Source organism: Ptiloglossa arizonensis, chromosome 7, assembly GCF_051014685.1.
Source record: "Ptiloglossa arizonensis isolate GNS036 chromosome 7, iyPtiAriz1_principal, whole genome shotgun sequence".
Lineage (NCBI taxonomy): Eukaryota > Metazoa > Arthropoda > Insecta > Hymenoptera > Colletidae > Ptiloglossa > Ptiloglossa arizonensis.
The window spans coordinates 22,070,084-22,087,749 of NC_135054.1; the positions used below are offsets into that span (position 1 = coordinate 22,070,084).

The 17,666-nt window shown below is 49.2% G+C and overlaps 4 protein-coding genes across 4 annotated transcripts; all 4 read right to left on the reverse strand.

Moving 5' to 3' along the window:
- Positions 1 to 3,309: 3,309 nt before the first annotated feature.
- On the reverse strand, positions 3,310 to 4,463 carry LOC143149691 (uncharacterized). Its single transcript, XM_076317258.1, has 5 exons — positions 4,452 to 4,463; positions 4,134 to 4,284; positions 3,968 to 4,042; positions 3,794 to 3,903; positions 3,310 to 3,501 (listed from the first exon to the last, which is right to left on the reverse strand). The coding sequence occupies exons 1-5, from the start codon at positions 4,461 to 4,463 to the stop codon at positions 3,310 to 3,312; spliced, it is 540 nt and encodes a 179-aa protein (XP_076173373.1).
- Positions 4,464 to 7,061: 2,598 nt separating this feature from the next.
- On the reverse strand, positions 7,062 to 8,422 carry LOC143149264 (uncharacterized). The gene is made up of 3 exons (XM_076316477.1): positions 8,399 to 8,422; positions 7,531 to 8,029; positions 7,062 to 7,360 (listed from the first exon to the last, which is right to left on the reverse strand). The coding sequence occupies exons 1-3, from the start codon at positions 8,420 to 8,422 to the stop codon at positions 7,062 to 7,064; spliced, it is 822 nt and encodes a 273-aa protein (XP_076172592.1).
- A 1,819-nt stretch (positions 8,423 to 10,241) lies between these two features.
- LOC143149692 (uncharacterized) lies at positions 10,242 to 12,057 on the reverse strand. Its single transcript, XM_076317259.1, has 4 exons — positions 12,040 to 12,057; positions 11,566 to 11,645; positions 11,270 to 11,499; positions 10,242 to 10,558 (listed from the first exon to the last, which is right to left on the reverse strand). Exons 1-4 carry the CDS (start codon positions 12,055 to 12,057, stop codon positions 10,242 to 10,244), a joined length of 645 nt encoding a protein of 214 aa, XP_076173374.1.
- Positions 12,058 to 14,954: 2,897 nt separating this feature from the next.
- Positions 14,955 to 17,421, reverse strand: LOC143149693 (uncharacterized). Its single transcript, XM_076317260.1, has 5 exons — positions 17,404 to 17,421; positions 16,753 to 16,992; positions 16,496 to 16,692; positions 15,121 to 15,358; positions 14,955 to 15,041 (listed from the first exon to the last, which is right to left on the reverse strand). Exons 1-5 carry the CDS (start codon positions 17,419 to 17,421, stop codon positions 14,955 to 14,957), a joined length of 780 nt encoding a protein of 259 aa, XP_076173375.1.
- Positions 17,422 to 17,666: the final 245 nt, after the last annotated feature.

Sequence of the window (17,666 nt, forward strand, 5' to 3'; positions counted from 1 at the left end):
CGGGGAAATGTGCCCGGTACGGTGTTAGTAACGACTCATGGTGTCGCTTTCAGCGACGCGCGTAGACCTCGTTAAAGACACGTGACGCTGGTCGGTGTAAGGAGCCGATCTCGATGGCTCGAATTAATTCCAACAGCCCGGCAAACAAATTCGACGAACAAAGTTCTCGGTGAGAATTCGACGATTTTGAAAGTTCGGCTCCAGAAGCTTTTCATTGTTCTCGATTCGGATCGGAACCAGGTCGCGATCGGGTCGCGACCCGCGACCTCGCTCGAGGTGAAAGTACCTCGCCAAATTTTTTTCCCCATTGCCCGACCCGTTTGCACCGAGCAGCGAAATTAGTTATCAACGCGTCGAGTTACCGATATCACCGAATATAATCCACGAGCGACGGCTCGTTTAGAAATTAATTTCAACGGTAATCTAAATACGCCTCGTACTATCCATTACATCGATATTAACAATCGATCGGTGTCACTGACGATACAACGTTTTCCAAATCGATGGAATATTCCTGGATGCAAACGATTCCAAACGGGAGAATGAAAACTTGGAGTGTTCCTAGTAAAATTTTACTATTCGTAAGAACTTCGTTTAACTTCGATATTATTCGAATTGTCCTCGTGTTCTTCCCATTGTTGGATCCTTACGGGCGAAGAATAGCACGAAGAAAATTGTTTCGTCGAACGATGTAACATTTTACTTCGAATTGGAACGCAGAGGAGGTAAGTGTCCACGTTCTCCGAGAGTAGTTTTAACGTTATCGATGTAACGATATTATCGGGACGGAGAAACAGACGTTCACGTGAAACGTATGTAACGGAAACAGAAAAAGAACGTTTTCTGTTGCTCGCGAGATAACGAATCTTGATTGCTTCCTCACGAATGTACAATGTTAATGTTTCCAGATAAATTCTTCCGCACTGGTGCGTTAATCATCGAAACGTTTCACCTGGACGATGAACTGCAATTTGAAACGTAAGAGAGGTTTTTACTCCCACCATCGAAGGATCGATCTAATTCTCTGTTTAAACCGAACGTATACTCTTTTTCAACGCATAAAATTATTACAACAGGAACGATCGAACTCTCCTTTATTTTCTTTCTCTCGTTGCAACGTCCTATCACCGTTGGACCGATTTCAAAAATCTCCCCACCTTTGAAATATTGCATTCTCCGATCGGACCACACCTCGAAACACCGCGAATTCGATCAAAGTTGCAGTCGGTCGAAATTCTGCGAGGCAAATTACAAAATTGCGAACGAAATTATGGGCTCCAGACGTTTCTCGCAGAGCGTTCTTCCGAAGTGTACGGTCGAAGGAATCCTCGGAGATTAATTCGGCGGAGTGGCGCGCGGATCGCCACGGAACCGCGAAGACAATTTAATGGTCGATGTTTTACAGCAAACGAGGCGTGTCGTCTCTGTTTAGAACGCCGCTAACACGGAGACTGGCCGAGCTCCACTTTGAATTTTACTTTCGCCGACAACCTTCTTTTTTTTCTGCAACAAGCATTTCTTTCGCCCACGTTGTTGTTCCTGTTTCCGCGGGTATGCACCGTACGTACTCTAACGCTCTGCGTTGAATTGCGCTCGTTATTGCAAAAAAACCACGGTGAAGGACAGCCACGAAAAGGAGGGGGTAGCACGCGAAAGCAATCGTTAGTCCTCGCGTTTCTGTGCATCGAGTCGAACCAGCAATTAAATCTACCGGTTTGGAAGATTTCTTCGGGGGTAACACGATCTCTTGGAGAACCTTAGGAGCGGTGTTGGAGAAACAAGGAGCCGTCTCAGCGCCGGTGTTATTTCATCGGATTCCTCTGGCATACATTCGATCGAAAAATTCACCGATTATCGAAACATAAAATAAACCTTCTCTATACTTTCACCGAGTTTGATCGTTTCCCCGGATTTACCATCCTGTATCACGAATATCGTCGCACGGCTCGAGCCTGCTCCGATTTCTCGATCAACGAAAAGCCACGTACGTTAACGTCCTACCCATCGTGGAACACGGAAGTTGCCGCGATATTTTCTCGTTTCTGTACAATGCGCATCGTTAGCGCCGCCATCGCGCCACGAGGATTCGTCTTCCTCCTTTTACGACTCTTTTTACTCTGCCTCCTTCCTCCTCGTGATTGCCAAGATCGACCAGAACGATGGATCATCTTTGCGCCTTACTTTCTCCACGGTTTTCTCCGCGTCGCGTACTTTCTTCTCTCGTTCTCCGAGAATCTTCGTAGCGATACGATTAAGGATAATGCACCATTACGGACAGAAGTTGGCTGAACGTCGATCGCTTCGTTCCCGAGTTAGCGACGGTTCGATCGATCCTTCGACGGTGAAAGATTTCGATGCGAAACGTGTCCTCTGTGCGGAAAATCTTCTCGCGTGTAGAGTATGCACGCGTATAGAACGCCTACGGGCGTTCACCGCACGCGATAGAACGATCGGTGGTCGAAGAATATCTCGCGTGTACTTTTTCGCGTTCGAAGGATCGGAAAAATTTAACCAATGTCGATTTTTTCAACTCGGTGTTCCTCTTTCTCTCGAGATACGTCTCTTCGTGGAATTTCTTTCAAGGTGCCTCGATAAATTTGAAGAGGAATTTCAAGAGAAAAAGAATTTCGATTACATTCTCCTCGGGTATCTTTTTCACCGCGAATTTAACGAAGGTCAATGACAGAGGAAAGCAATCCCGGTGATTACTTTCGCCACGAGAGCCCTGAACGCACATTCTCCTTTCTCCTTCCCGGCATCCTTCGCCATTGTCGCCGAATAACGAGCCAAGACCGTGACGTCGCGTTAACGTAATAGCGTAACACGGAATCCTCTCGGTTCCCTATGTACCCGTGCACCGTAATTGCTGAAATTAATTAATTCCGATTCGCAATTCGCGTCATCGGGCTGGCAAAACTCCGGCACGGCTATGTTATAATGAGTTCCGCCAATCAATGGTAATAAATCGAATTAATTGACAGTGTTGCGCTGCGTTTGTCGATACCGCCGCGCGTTCTATTTAACGAGAAAGAAACTTAAATTGTCGAAACCGTTGGACAATTTCCTGTTTCACCTCGAATCCGGTGCGGGTCGTTCCGAACTTCGGAAAAAGTGTATTCGTTACCATTCCCCGTGGCAAAAATTTGTTTCGCTAATCGGGGCAAGTTTAGGTAAGTTCGTAAGGGATACCTCGATTTCTATTCAACGAGCACATTTATTAACAAATAACTTCCGAGTACAGTATCGCGAGATACAGAGTGCAACACGTAAAAATAAATACGAAACAATCGGCCATGTATTGCCACGTGATCAACGATGACCCTTGTGGCTGTGAACGATCGTTTTGTAAATTGGAATCTTGATCGGGATCGGTTTCACCACGGGAACCGGGACGTGTTTCACCACCGTGAACGGAACGGGCTTCTCGATCTTCACGGGGATGATCTTCTCGATCGGTGTGGGCACCTTCTTCTCCACCTTCGTGAACACTTGTTTCTCCACCTGCGAAAAAGGAACGAATCCACGACGTTGATCGAACCAGCGAGCACAGAGCGACGCAACGGACAAATGTTATGCGACGAACGGTATTTTCAAATGTTTGCGCATCGAAGAAAATCCAAGAATATTCCGTCACATTATTCGACACAAAATCTCTATTCCGATTGGAAACTACCGAGACGATTTATATTTCTATACGTAATTTTATCGATCCGGTATTAATCGAATTATACTTCGGAAGTGTGCGCTCGAATACGTTAATACGGCCCCGTAATTAAGTGCTGCGTAATCGAACCTGATAAGGAACTGGTTTCGGGACGATAACCGGAACCGGATAACTCTGAGGGACCTGCTGGACCTGCAGAGTCGGAACAACGAACGGAACCTGCTTCGGCACTGGAACTCCTGTTTCGAGTAAAATTTAACACGGCGTGAAGATCTGTCGCTGATTGGACCGTGACTCACTTACCGATTGTTTTGACAACGGGTATGAAGTGGCCGCCTCCGCCGTGACCTCCGAGATGGATGTCGGAATCCAGTCCTCCTGGATCGATGGAAAGAAAATGTGAAATGTTATCGCGGGGGCAACCGCGAACGCAAATAGCGCGAACGGATGTTTTAATCAGCGATCGGACCTAGTTCACCCAAACCGATGCCGTGGCCATCTTGACCCACATCGATCTCCCCCAAAGTCAGGTCGTGACCGCCGAACCCGTGACCACCCAAATCGTGACCACCCAGCTCCAACCCTGCCAAGCAGGAACCGACCAACGTCAGCGTCAAGATCTTAAAAAAAAGAAAAGAACAAGCGGAAGAATGAAACTTCGCACCGGACACGGGTGTGAAAAACAATCACGAAACATCCCTGAAGCCGCGTGTTACACTTAATCGATAACGGTTTATTAGCATGAACTGTCGTAATATAGCGGGTGGCGACGACACGACTCACGTACGAGCTTCTCCATTCTATTCCTGTGTCGGCCCATACGAATGCTCGGTGAATAAAAGATAAACTCGAGACGAATTCTTCGCGTAGTCACTTTATATAGCTGTACAGAGGGAAACACGAGGACCCCACCACCCTGTGAAATTCTATTCGACACCTTCACCCGTGCGGGTTACGTTTCTCTGTTTCTTCCAATGACGCCCTGGTTGGGACCGGTTACGCAACGCGAGGATTTCCGTCTTTCCACGATCGCGCGATTTGCAACTTCGAGCCGCTCGTACTTTCGGCGTCTTCCTTTTGTTACCGTTAAGCAACTTAATTACGCTACTTTCTAGACCCGATGGAACGTACGTGTACGTTCACGGGTGAACCGACAATGGTGGGAGTAGGAACTGCTTCCTGCTTCCCGATACCGGTCAATCGCCTGACCAATATTTGTTCATTGAGAGTTACGTTCGAAACTCGTTGGTTTTTCTTACGAAACCCTTATCGTTCGTTTTGCCGAACGTTTTTGTTCGAAAAGCACGGAGGCACGTATACGTGGATGCAAAGCAGTGTGTACGTTCGAGGAGCGGCCGAAACGTTGTTATTAAAATCTAACCTCGTTACGTAAGGGAAACGCGAGGCGTACAGTTACACGAATATTAAAAAAAAATATACCGAGTACCTAAATTTTGTACATTGTTACGAAAATCTAGCCACGTTCCGTACGAGAATTACCGGTGAAACGGAGATAGGGATTTGAAAGAATTAAACAAGCAGAGCCTAAATTCCTAGGGGAGTGCAGCCAACATATTGCTATTAAAATTTAACCCCGTTAGGTAGGAAAATTATCGGGGGTAGAGATATGCAAATCTGATACAAATTAAGAAAATAGTATCTAAATTTCGAAGAGGATGCACGCAGCTAAAATGTTATTAAAATCTAACCTCATTATGCGCGAGAATTACCGGTGAAATGAAAGTAGAGATGTACGCGTATAACAAAAACAGGGGAAACAGAACTTAAATTTGAGAGAGGTGAAACGTAGCTAAAATTCTATTATGAAAACCTAATTACGCAGTGAAACGACTTGGGAGAACAATTGCATCTGGTATCTATTTTTATCGCAAAAATACAGTACAAGATTCCTTACGTACCTAGAATATTCTTTCTACCCGCACATTGCGTTCTAATATGTACAGTTTACCTCTGAAAAAGGATCCTTTCCGATAGAAAATTTTCTTTCGTCGAAAATTGTACGTACATGGATTCTTGGACGAAGTAACGACGAAAAGTACCCAGAGGTGATAGTTTTCTCCTAGATTGTCGTCAAATTTTCAAAATGGGTTAATACACCTCCGAGATTTCTGAACGTTAAACAGAGCAAGACCGGGAGTACAAAAGAAACGTCTTTCGGAACAATGTACATATTTAACGCACGGTATATCTCGTAGGTCTCGCTCTTGATCCACAATATTCGAGAAATCTGGCTCAATGAAACTCGACTCAATTCGAGTACAGGTGTGTCCCATATAAACCCACGTATCGACGAACAAAAGGATAACCGCGGTGGGCGAGAAAACTAATTTGCATGTTCGTTACCCGGCGGCCATTAATACGCACTTTGGATAGGTTTTTTTTTTCAATTTATCGCGGTCGCTTTCTGAACATCTTAAACGTCAAAGAAAGCGTCGACCGCGCTACGTTGAGCGAGATTTCGTTTATCGCTCGCGAGGTTGCCTCGGCGAGCATCCCTGGTCTTCACGCCTCATTTGCAACGGTGAATCGGGCTCCCTCCCGAACTATAATCCACTTGGCAAACGTTCACTTTCCACGGAATCGGCGGTCGATGTATCGAAAATACCAGTGAAAGTTTCGATTACGATCTCGAGCGCGTTAACTCGAATACGTCGATGCGTGCGTCGGTAACTGCTCGTGTATTCAATTTATACGTAGCAATAGGAAAAATGTACCGGATCCCTCTAATCCTGCGTGGAAAGTTCCCCGTGAATCGAATTTCTCCTGTATCTTCCACACGGTCTTCCCCGTCGCGCGTAAAACGTAAACGCAACGACGCAATTATCGATAGTATCTGTTTCTGTTTGTCGATTTCACGCCCGCGGTATACCAAAAATAAATCTCATCCGTAACGTTGATCGCTTGTATTTCATCCGATCGAGGTAAACGTATAGACGTATTACAAGACAGATAAGACGACTCCCCGATATCGAGAGGGAAATCTACGCTCGGCTTTCCGTCGATGATCGACTTTCACCGCGAAAGAATTCGTGTGTGCACGCGTGTCTATTTTCTCAAGCCTTTTATTGAAAAACAAGAACAATAACGTTTCGTTAAAAAGAGAAACAAAAATTGTAAAATTAATATAAAACTTAGTAACAAAAGAACAATGGTAACAACGATGCTTAACGTATATACAGTAGAAAAGAAACTATATAAATGCAGTCGTTTCTCTCGACGATCGAATCGAATCGCGGTGAGACGATTTTTCGTAGCCTTCCAACGCGGTTCCATCGGGGTTGGCTGTTCAGTCTACGTGCGAACCTCGAGCAAAAGCGATGGAACGTCTCTCAAGCGTTTCGGGATCGTTCGAGCGGGTTCCTGTGCGTCCAATGTATTAGTGTTTCTTCGCGTGGTGATAGATGGTCTTGTACACGGGGATCTTGATCGGGTACGGTTTGATGACTGGCACCGGCACGTGTTTCTCGATCGTGATGGGGATCGGTTTCTCCACCGGGACGGGGATGTGTTTCTCCACCGGGAACGGGACCTTCTTCTCCATCGGTACGACCACCGTCTTCACGATCTGCACCGGCACCGGCCTTGGAACCGGTTGAGCCACCGGGTACTGTTGGGGTACACCGACCGCTACCGGATGGGGTACGCCAATCTTGTAGATCTGAGGAACCGGAACTCCTGAAAGACGAACAATTCGCGAGATTGGAGCAAAATTTGCGCAATCGTCCGACAATTTTTTTATCGGTACGTTTCAAATTATCGTAATTATCGCTTTCGAAACTTTCTCGAACTTCCACGAGCAATTAGCACCGGTTAGGTGTCGTTACGCGTATTTTGCGATCATTTACCGATGTGCTTGATCACTTTGACGGGCACGGGCTTCGTGACTTCGACGTGCTCGGACACGGGCACGCTCTGGACTACACTGTGGCCTCCGTCCAGGGAAACGCCACCGTCGTCACCACCTTCGTAACCACCGCCGAGGGAGGAGTAATCCGAGCCCAAGTGGTCGCTCGACACGTCCAGGTGTCCTCCGGAGGATCCCTCGAATCCTCCGTGACCTCCCAGGTCGCCCCCGTAGCTACCACCCCCGTAGCTACCGCCGCCATAGTCACCGCCACCGAGATCGCCTCCACCGTAGCTACCACCGCCGTAGCTACCACCGCCGTAGCTGGCTCCGTAGTCACCGCCGCCGCCGTAACCTCCGCCCCCGGAAGAGCCGAGACTCTCGTGATCGGACCTCTCGATCGGCTGGAAACCTCCGTAGAGCTGAGGGTGGTACGAGTTCTGATCCTGGTTCACGATCAACGGCACGGCCGCGGCCAAGGACACCAGAGAAAGCAGCGCCTGCACCACGAAGGTAAAGTTCAAGTCCGAGTGAAGGTACGTTCGAACGTCGAGTGAATGGGAAGAGAATGTAAAAGGATCGCGCGGTTAACTATCCTTGGAGGAATCTCGAATCGAAAGTTAAACGAAATATAGACCGTTGAAATTGGACGCGAGACGAGAAACTTTTCGAGGACGCGAAACAAAAGACTTTGAGTATCGCGGATGGACGAACGAGTCTTCGACGGTTATGGTCGGTAAACGTTCGATTTATCGTTACGCGTCGAAAAAAAACGAGACGCGAACGTTTTATTCGAATTTCGATCGGTCTCCTCGCGGTGAAAAATATTTGGAAAAGATCGACGCGGTGCTCCCGTGTTCTTTACTCACGATTCTGTTCATGTTTTGACGCATTTGGCTCTGTACACCAGGTAGCTGGTTGCAGAAGTTCCTTCGGCGACTGATACATCTTTGCACATTGCTCGTCTTAATATACCGTTGTGCCTTTCACTGTCGACGATGTAGTTTAGTCCCGGCGCCCGTGGCGGTGAATTGTACCCCGTCGGTGCAATTCTTTCTCCGCCATCGGTCCAGCGAACACCGTCCCAAGTATTGGCCACTTTTGCGAATCCGCGCCGCGCGAATTAGACATTTTCTGCCTCTGTTCGAAGGAGGCGAGGCCACGTACGCTCCTTCGTCTACGATTCGCCACCGCTACCGTGCTGCGCCTACCGTTACGTCAATGCGTATTCAAGGCTCGCGGAACTCGGAGGATTCCACGTGCATCGAACGGTTCGATGCATCGGTAACTTCTATCGTCGCGGTGATTCGCAATTCTCGCCGCGATAACGAAGGAAATCCACGATCGATGCGATTCAATCGGGCCCGAGAACGACTGCCAGGTAGAACGTATCGTTATTTACAAACGTATCCTTCGTTTTGCGGAACGCGAAGAAAAACGAGAATATCGTACCGATCGTTTAAATTCCACTTCGCGAGTGTCGTTGAACGATTACGATTTGCTCGAATTAATATTAGATTACGAGCCTTTCCGTGAGAATTTCCGACCGATGAATAATCAATTTCCTCGTGAAAACGATCACCGGACCGGAAGAGAGATTTCATTTTATAATTTTCACGAGATCATTACGATCGAATTTTCTGCGCCGCGATGAAAGCATCGGGGCCTGTTCAACTCTCTACCTTTTATATTTCTCTCTAATCCTTCCGCGCCTCGTGTTTTCCTTTTTATTATTTTACTCCCTCGTCGCGGCGAGCGTGAGTTAGAAAGTGTTCGACGTCGTCTCGCGATCTCTGCACCGTTCTCGGATCGTTTACACGGTGCATCGTTGGTTAATTAACGCGCCGAAGTGTCGCGTTCCGCTGGGCGGAGGTTTTCACGGGAAACTCGGTCCCGCGACACGCGCGGGGAACCTTCCTACCAACATTGTTTCGCGAGTCCTGCGAGCGTAATTAATACTCGCGAGTCGAACGGTAGAAAACGCGCGACAAACAGGCCGATGCGATATCGCATGTCCGCGATACTCGAGACACAAACATCGCGGCCTGGCTACGCGATTAAACTCTGCGCTTGTGAAGAGAGCATAACGAAAGTCTTTTCGGAGTCCGTCTGGCCGCGAACCGAGTGGCTCGTAACTAGCCAGAAAATTATGATAATTAAAAGACCGACGCCCGGCGGAGTTTCGTGACTCAACCGTCCGTAATGATCCGCCGCGGTAGCTTACGCGAATCGAGTCGGATTATTACTCCTCGACTCGTAATCGAGGCTTCGCGGGAAAAAGTACGGGGTGTCGTTTTCGCTGACGGACGTCGATCGAACGTTATCGACGTATCCGATGGGTTCGAGGTACGCGGTGGAAACGGTCGACGATTGCGCGACCACTTCCTCCGTGACTTGGCTTTATCATTGCTCGGATCGGGAAGCGAACGAGGATTCCACGGGTGGGAAATTACCGCGACCTATATGCGATCGATGGCTTTCTGGGTCGGAACGCCCAATGGTAACCTAACGGTAACGGGGACACAATGAACAGGTTGAACGATACGGTTGAAGATCAATCGTTTATTTGGCAACAGAACAATTATAAATACTGTGTAACAAATAGACTCAACGTGTAGGACATCCGTCCGTTGTCGAGGATCTCGCCGATCCTACGAAATCTTTCGAAATCGCGCACGGATTCGACCGTCCTCCTGAGACGATACGCGCGTACTAATGGCTCCATCCGTGACCGTGAGACCTCACTCGATGGAACACGTGCTTGTAGACCGGCACGTGGATCGGATACGGCTTCTCCACCGGCACCGGTATGTGCTTCTCCACCGGTATCGGCACGTGTTTCTCCACCGGGACCGGTATCACCTTCTCCACCGGGAACGGGACCTTCTTCTCGATCGGAACAGCGATCGTCTTCACCACCGGTATCGCGACCGGCTTCGCGATCGGCACGTGAACTGGATACGGTTGCGGTACGCCCACTGCGACCGGATGCGGCACTGGGATCGCCACCGGTTGAGCGACCGGCACTCCTGTTGACGGTGGTCAAGCGGAAAGTCTCGATTGAGTTGCAAGCGACTCGTGTGCACGCGTGTACGAGCGTGAAAGCGCGATCGAGAAACGAGAGGTTATTCGGAATCGGTCGATCGAATCGAGAGAAACGGAGCCTCTGCTCTTTGACAAAGAAACGGTAGATGTCTGTACGTACGGTCGACCGAGAACGAAAAGTCACGCGTACGAGCAAGAGTAAAAAAGCTTCGAGACACGGTTTCTACACGGTGAAAAGGTTTCGTAAGTTTTAAGGTGGACCGTGCAGACCGGGCAGAGAATAGACTAGCACGAGTATTTACCAAGTAACGAACTATTTTTTGTCCACGTTTACGCGACTCGAGGCAACGAATTATAGTCGTGCGATCGTAGAAACCGTTGACTACGAATCTGGGTGATCGATGAACGGAGTCGATGCAAAAGAGAAAATGACAAATTGTTCGTAATCCTTCCCTCTTTCGATCTTGTATGCGTCGAGATACTTTTGCAAGAATGCGTACAAATAATTTGGTCCCCGACGAAACGAGTCTAGTCGTAGCGAGAGTCTTCGAGAGAGAGTCGTCCAACGAGTAAACGTCTCGAGTAGAGTTCTCCGATTTGTCGGCTAAAAATCTCTACTGTGTGTCAGATGCGTTCTCGAGCACTCGATCCAAAGGAAGGTGCCAAAGTACCTTCGCCTCTTCTCCCCGACTTACCGATATTCTTGATCACGGGTACCGGCACAGGTTTCGTGATCTCGACGTGCTCGCTGACCGGCACCGCGGGAGCATAATGATGTTGAACGTGTCCTCCGTGCAATCCGTGCTCGAGCCCTCCGCCCCCGTATCCGTAGGAACCGTAACCGGAGAGTCCTTCGTGGATACCGCCCGACAAATGTCCCAATTCCTCGACGTGTCCTCCTCCGTAGTCGCTGCCTCCGGATAATCTGTCGAGCGAGAAACCGATTAGAAAATCGACCAACGACCGAACGAGTAAACGGGGTGAGTCTTACCCTTGCCAGCCACCGTAATCGTTGGTCTCGATGCTGCCCAACGCGGATCTCGCGATCAGGCACGCCACGAGCGCGATATGCTGAAACAGTCGAAAGAATCGAGCTCAAAAGAGTAACAACAAACTAACCGAATAATTATCGAGTCGTCGTTACGCTCGGGAACAGATGATCGTTCACAAGCTCGCGATCGTGCTCGGTAGAAGCTACCGAATATCACTTATTCGCGATGAGTCCACAACGGCGGTAACTTCCTCTCGCGACATAAATATAGATCTCGCGAGGTACGGGGGCTGTCCCCGTGACGCGTTTACGAGCCCGGAATAAACGTGCGCGGAAGAAAGTAACCCGTTGGACGATAAATAGACACTTTTCACCGTCATTGTTCGCGATACGAGCAGCGAGCGTAATTTTTTCGGTCACGGTTCACCCGCCGTTCGGTTCTCTCCTTGGCTGCCTCGATCGCGAGTTACTTACAAGGGACCAGGAAATCATTTTCTGACCGATGAGGACGGTGGATGAAGAAACGGATAGGGATACTGCGGGTAGTTGCCGATGGACCTCTCCTTTTTATACGCTTTCTCCCTCTCCCCTTCCAAGAGTCCGCGCGGATGATCTCTCTCCTGAAAACCGGACTCGCATGCTCGCGCTCGTATCCTACACTCGCACGTAGGAAACACAAGCGCGGTACGAAACGCGATACCGAGCTCTTGGACACCCTAGACGCCGGGCGACTTTCAGTGTCACGGTGATCCAGGACCCGTGGACATCGCGACGATCGCGACGATCGCGACGATCGCCTGGATCGATGATCGAACGAACGAATCGTTGCGAGATCACGAGAGAGACAAGTTTCGTCCTTTGATCTTTCCGCGTGTAGTATTTCCTCGTCCCGGTGCGGTGGACACTGGTCCGTCTGGTTCGTAACGCGGCGCAAACCGTTCCACGGCTTGTATAACTTTCGGGGCTGGTTTCTCTCGTCGGAGATTGAAATTCATACGCTGGAGGGACCGGGTCGTCGCGTCGCTCTTCCTCGAGAAACGCCGACGGAATGCACATTCGCCGACCAAGGCGGTCCGAGTGAACGCGGTGAACGCCCATACGGACCGTCGCTGAGACCTACGCGATTCCAAGCACCGATGAAAGCGATTTCCTTTTCTACGACGGGGAGATCTCTTTCTTCCGTTTTGCCCTATTTCGCGATGCCACCCGTCGTATGGGATTCCCGAGCGGAAATCGACCGCGACTACTCGCCGTGATCGAACGGTTTCCGCTACGTCGAACGATCGAAACTCGAGCACGAATTTTTCGCCAACGAGTGGATCGACCACTTCGATCGGTGGTTCGTTATCGTTCGTTTCTTTTTTCCCGCAGAGTTGCGTGGACGGACACTGCGCGACGCGATCGGGGAAAAAATAATTGCCGTTACAGCCGGCTCGAGTGAGAGTAGCGCGGTCTTTCGCGCAAATAAGAAAGGAAAGCAAATAAGACCGGGCGAGGTAAAAGGCAAAACGCGAGTAGAGCCAAAAAACCAGCATCGATGAAAGTATTGGCCGGTTCGGTGTGAAAGGAGGAGCGCTCGCCGTTATAATAGTCGCGACTGCTCGAACGACGGTTACTGCGAACCTTTTGACGAAACAGGTTAAACCGTTTCCAGGGAGAACGATCGTTGCGCGACGTGCTCGGCCGAGGTCGATTCCAATGCAAGGCTACGTTACAGGATCGGGTCGGGCTGCGAATCGTTTCCTTCACCCCGGAAAACGCTCCCGTATCTTACATCGGTGTTTTCCGAGCCTCGTTTATCGATCAATATTGAAACTTCGGTAAAATTAACTCTCCCCGATTATTTAATCGATAATCTCGCGTCAAAATTTCAGTCCCCGTAACAGATTCTAAAATTAAATAAACGCCCTCCGATTCGTTCGCACAGTAGAGACCATTTCGAAACTATTCTTTGTACACAAACGTTCCCACCCACGGGCGATATTGTCGAAAAATTGCTCACGTTTCTCTCGCAATTTATCATCGCCGCTAAACAGGTTTCTGCATTTCCTCGGCGTGGGTGAAGCCACCTGGAAAGCTCGAGCCGGGGATATTCCCGAAGAAATCGAGCACTCCGAACCCGTTGGCGATTCTACGGTATGTACGCGCATCGCTCGGCCCCCGGGGGTGGTTCTTTCTTTCGTTCCACGGCGGGAACGTACGCCGAAAGAAAGAGCCATTGTCCAGGTAAATGATCGCAGAGGAGGCATGGAAGTCACCGGGCCAAGAAAGAGTTTGATCGAGCGACTTTCTTCCCACGTAATTGCTCTTGATTCGCGGAGACCCGACAGGATCGCCGTGACCGCAAACGGGCGACGGAGAAAGGGGGTATTACGGATGGTCAGGAAAGAGGCGAGTGAAAGGATTCCGTGCGGGACACGCTCGTAGATCCGACGAGGAGAGTTTATCCGATCCGGTCGTTCTCCCGGTGCAACGCTGTTGGGCGTTGTATCGCACGTAACTGGACACCGATCTTGCGTTCTTCGGTCGTCGATACTCCGTCTTCCTGCGGAACGGATCGCGCCTCGGCCACTTTCACCGCGACTTCCCCGTGGCATAATTGCGAGCCCATTGTCTCCTGTCGGTCCAGGAAACGGTGAATTCGAAACGGGGAAAACCCACCCCGAAACAACGACAGCCTTGAGAAAAAGTGGCAACGACGCGACATCTTTAACCCTCGCGTTCCGCTGACGGAGTCAGCCCGAGAGCTTCGCTACACTCTGCTGAACCAGGCGCCAAAAATGGGCACGTTGAACGTGGAAAGTCGGAGTTTAGGTCAACGCCTTGCTCTCGATTGCTTTCGGAACCGAAGAACACGTTTCGAGGAACGGTACTTTTCGAGATGTTTTTCATTTCGTTAAGTAGCGAATGATTGAAAGTTCGAAGTAGGCGTACGGAGAACGGATGGCGTATTTCGCAGGATGGAACCTCGACAAAGTGTGGGTCGCGAAGGACCCGGTTCCGGTACTCCGAGGGTTAACGATCCGTCGCGACGATCGACCGACAAGTGTGTCACGATCGCGAGGAGGGGATGTTAGATAATCGCGGATAAACGGGAGCTGAACGGAGCGCGAGCTCGAGGAAGGGATCGGTTCTTTCTGGTCAAGAGACGCGATTAAATTTAACGAACGGTCGCGAACGCGATCGGCGAATCCGTTGCTCGCGATACAATGCATCCCATCGGTGAAAGCACACGCGTGGTGTACTCACTTTCTACGTAGCTGCGCGACACGCTACGTAAATTAGTCGTGGCAGAATTTTTGCGAAACAGATTTTATTCGTAACAGATTGTAAAAAATACAGGCAACCGCCACCGTAACTGTAACCGATAGAGAGCGCGTCGGAGATGGTTAGTAATGACGCAGAGGACTCCACAACGAGGTCAGCTGCACCGCGTTCGCCACTGCATTTTCCTTCGCGGCTATCACGTCCTTCTCCTGCGAAGTAAAAACGAAACATTTTTCTATTCGATGGAACGCTCGCGAGTTCGTAAAATCGCGTTTCCAATTACTTTACCTTCGCTTCCTGCTCGCTCCGTGTGATCTGCTTATCGACGTCCTGCTTCTGCAACTCGGCTGCAGTTGCAGCGGCGCTCCTCTGGATCGCAGCCGCGGCAGCAGCTTCTCTGGCAGCTGCTACTCGTTGTGCAGCCGCAACTGCGTCTTTCAGAGACGCCAGTCTCTGTTGAAGTGCCACGAGCTGCTTAGCGCTCGATCTGGCTTCCGCTTCCGCGGTTGACGAAATTTCCTGCGTCCTGTCGAACAAACGATATTTTACGTTGCTGGGGAACTTCTGTTCGTTGCGATCGCGCAAACGAACCGTCACTGTTTTTTTTTTTCACAACGGAAGCGCAACGCAACTTCCGCGTACATGCACCGTACCGTAGGAGTTGCTTTACAATTTTAATGAATTCTTCGTGAATTCTCCGAGCAACGACCAATGGAAACGTTAATTCGTTACAATTACCGTACACGAAAGAACAATTCCGTAAAGCGCAGTGCCTGTGCAACTGAAATTCCGAGTGCAAAGGGTTGAGCAGGAATTGTTCCCTGCGGAGGACTCCAAAACTTACGTGACAACCCTAAAATGTATGTATATCGCTCGTTCCCAAGAGCGAATGCACCGTGAAACTAACCAAGCTTCGAGCCCCCAAGAGCTCTCGTTGATTCTTCGATTTAACCATTATTCGAAAGCGTGGAAGAAATTTTTTACGCCGCGACAACTAACTGTGACTCGTGTAAATAATCGCCCAATGTTATTCCAAACTCGATATTCAATAAAGGATAGAATTTTTGATCAAACAGCTTCATCGTCTCCCAGACTTTTTTTTAGGAGAAATTGTTCTCCACGCGAGACTGCGCGTTCGCAATCTTCCTCTATCCAGCACTTGCTTTTACAGCTCAAGAATGCGTCGAGGAGAGAATCACCAGAGTAAGAACAGTAGGAAGATAAATTACATTTGCCTTTCGCGAAACATTCCAGTAATTAACTTCCAGAGCCATCGAGGGGGAGGGTTCTCGGGAGCTCTTATTCGTCGATTCTTGAATTCGACTACAATCCAGAAGCGCGTAAGAAAGCGCTTTGTACTTGACCCTGATCTTATTCGAAAGAAATTTTTCTCCGCAATGAAATCTTTCTCCAACGGTGCTTCCATACCTCGAGAACACATGGAGGAACCGGTAACGAAACGAAAGCAATTAGTTTGAATCCTCCGTTGCATCGCTTTGCGAACGAATATCGTAAGATGAGAATGCATCGGTGTATGACATTGTTTGTAGTCGTTGCACCGAGGCTAATCGCAACACGAAGCGGTGGCTTGTTATTAAACAAACCACGGTACAAATTAAACCACTGCTTCGTCCCAGGACGAGACGATATCTATTACGTTTACCTTGCCGCAGCCTCCCTCGCTGCCGCCTCTTTCGCCAGAGCAACCTTTTGCTGAACAACCGCCGCCTGCTTAGCTTCGGATACTTTCTGTTGAGCCATGTTCACGTTATGGTTCGCTTCGCTGGCCTGCTGGATAGCTCTCAAAACCTCCGGGGGATACGCGATGCTGGGCGTTCCTGGAGCTGGATCCTTCAGAGCCTGAGATCGACGCGTTCGAATTAAAGTAAAGAACCACCCCTCGAGGTGTGCAAATCTTACCTGAACAGCGACATCGTGCGTGGCTTGAACTTGCACCTGGGTCAGGGGTATATCGGATATTCCTGTGGGATTCCAAGGAGCAGGCTCGAAACTGGTGGGGGGCCAAAGTGGAGGGGACACGATCGAACCCACCCGAGAAAAATCGAAACCAGTTGGCCCGTACAGTGTCACCCCTCGTTTGTTTTTCTTAAACTGGGATTTGGATTGGACGATTGCGACGAGTAAGAGCGCGACAACGATCTGAAAAGATTTCGGAGATCTTGGTTTAATTTCCAGAGACTCTCTCGAGAAAATGGTTGCAGAACGAGCTCGAATTATTTTCGATCGGACTCCGTCGACGTAAGATACGCGTCGCGATTTTGGTAACTATAAATTTGAAACGACATCGATCCTCGTGACAAGAACGTGGTCTCGAGAAAACGGAAAGAGAAATTTTTAAAAACGAAACCAGCACCGAGGACGAATATTTTATGGAAATTTGGAGAAAGGTGTCTCTCGATCGATTCGAGATTAATTGGGACAGTTTCGAGGAAAGTGAAGAAGACGTTTACTCGTGTACAGTGTTCTGCGTGCATCGGGCGAAGATGCTCTACGATTTGTACGATACGCCTTATCGGGACGAGAATTTGTAAAATTTGAAACAATCGTTACCGTGTAGGTGATCCTCATCTTGGAAGAGCTGTGGATGACGATATCGATGATACTGAATTCTACGTCTCGAACGACGAGTATATATACAGATTCCGTTTCCCGGGAGAATGCCCTACCGGCGTTGGTCTAATGACAAAATTGATGACGACTATAAAGGTAATGGAAAAATTGACATACCGCGGGAGAATTACGGGTCTTTATTGTCTAATGACGATTCCTTGCGGCGGCGTTGTCGTACAATCACTGCTACGGGGAGCTGGCTA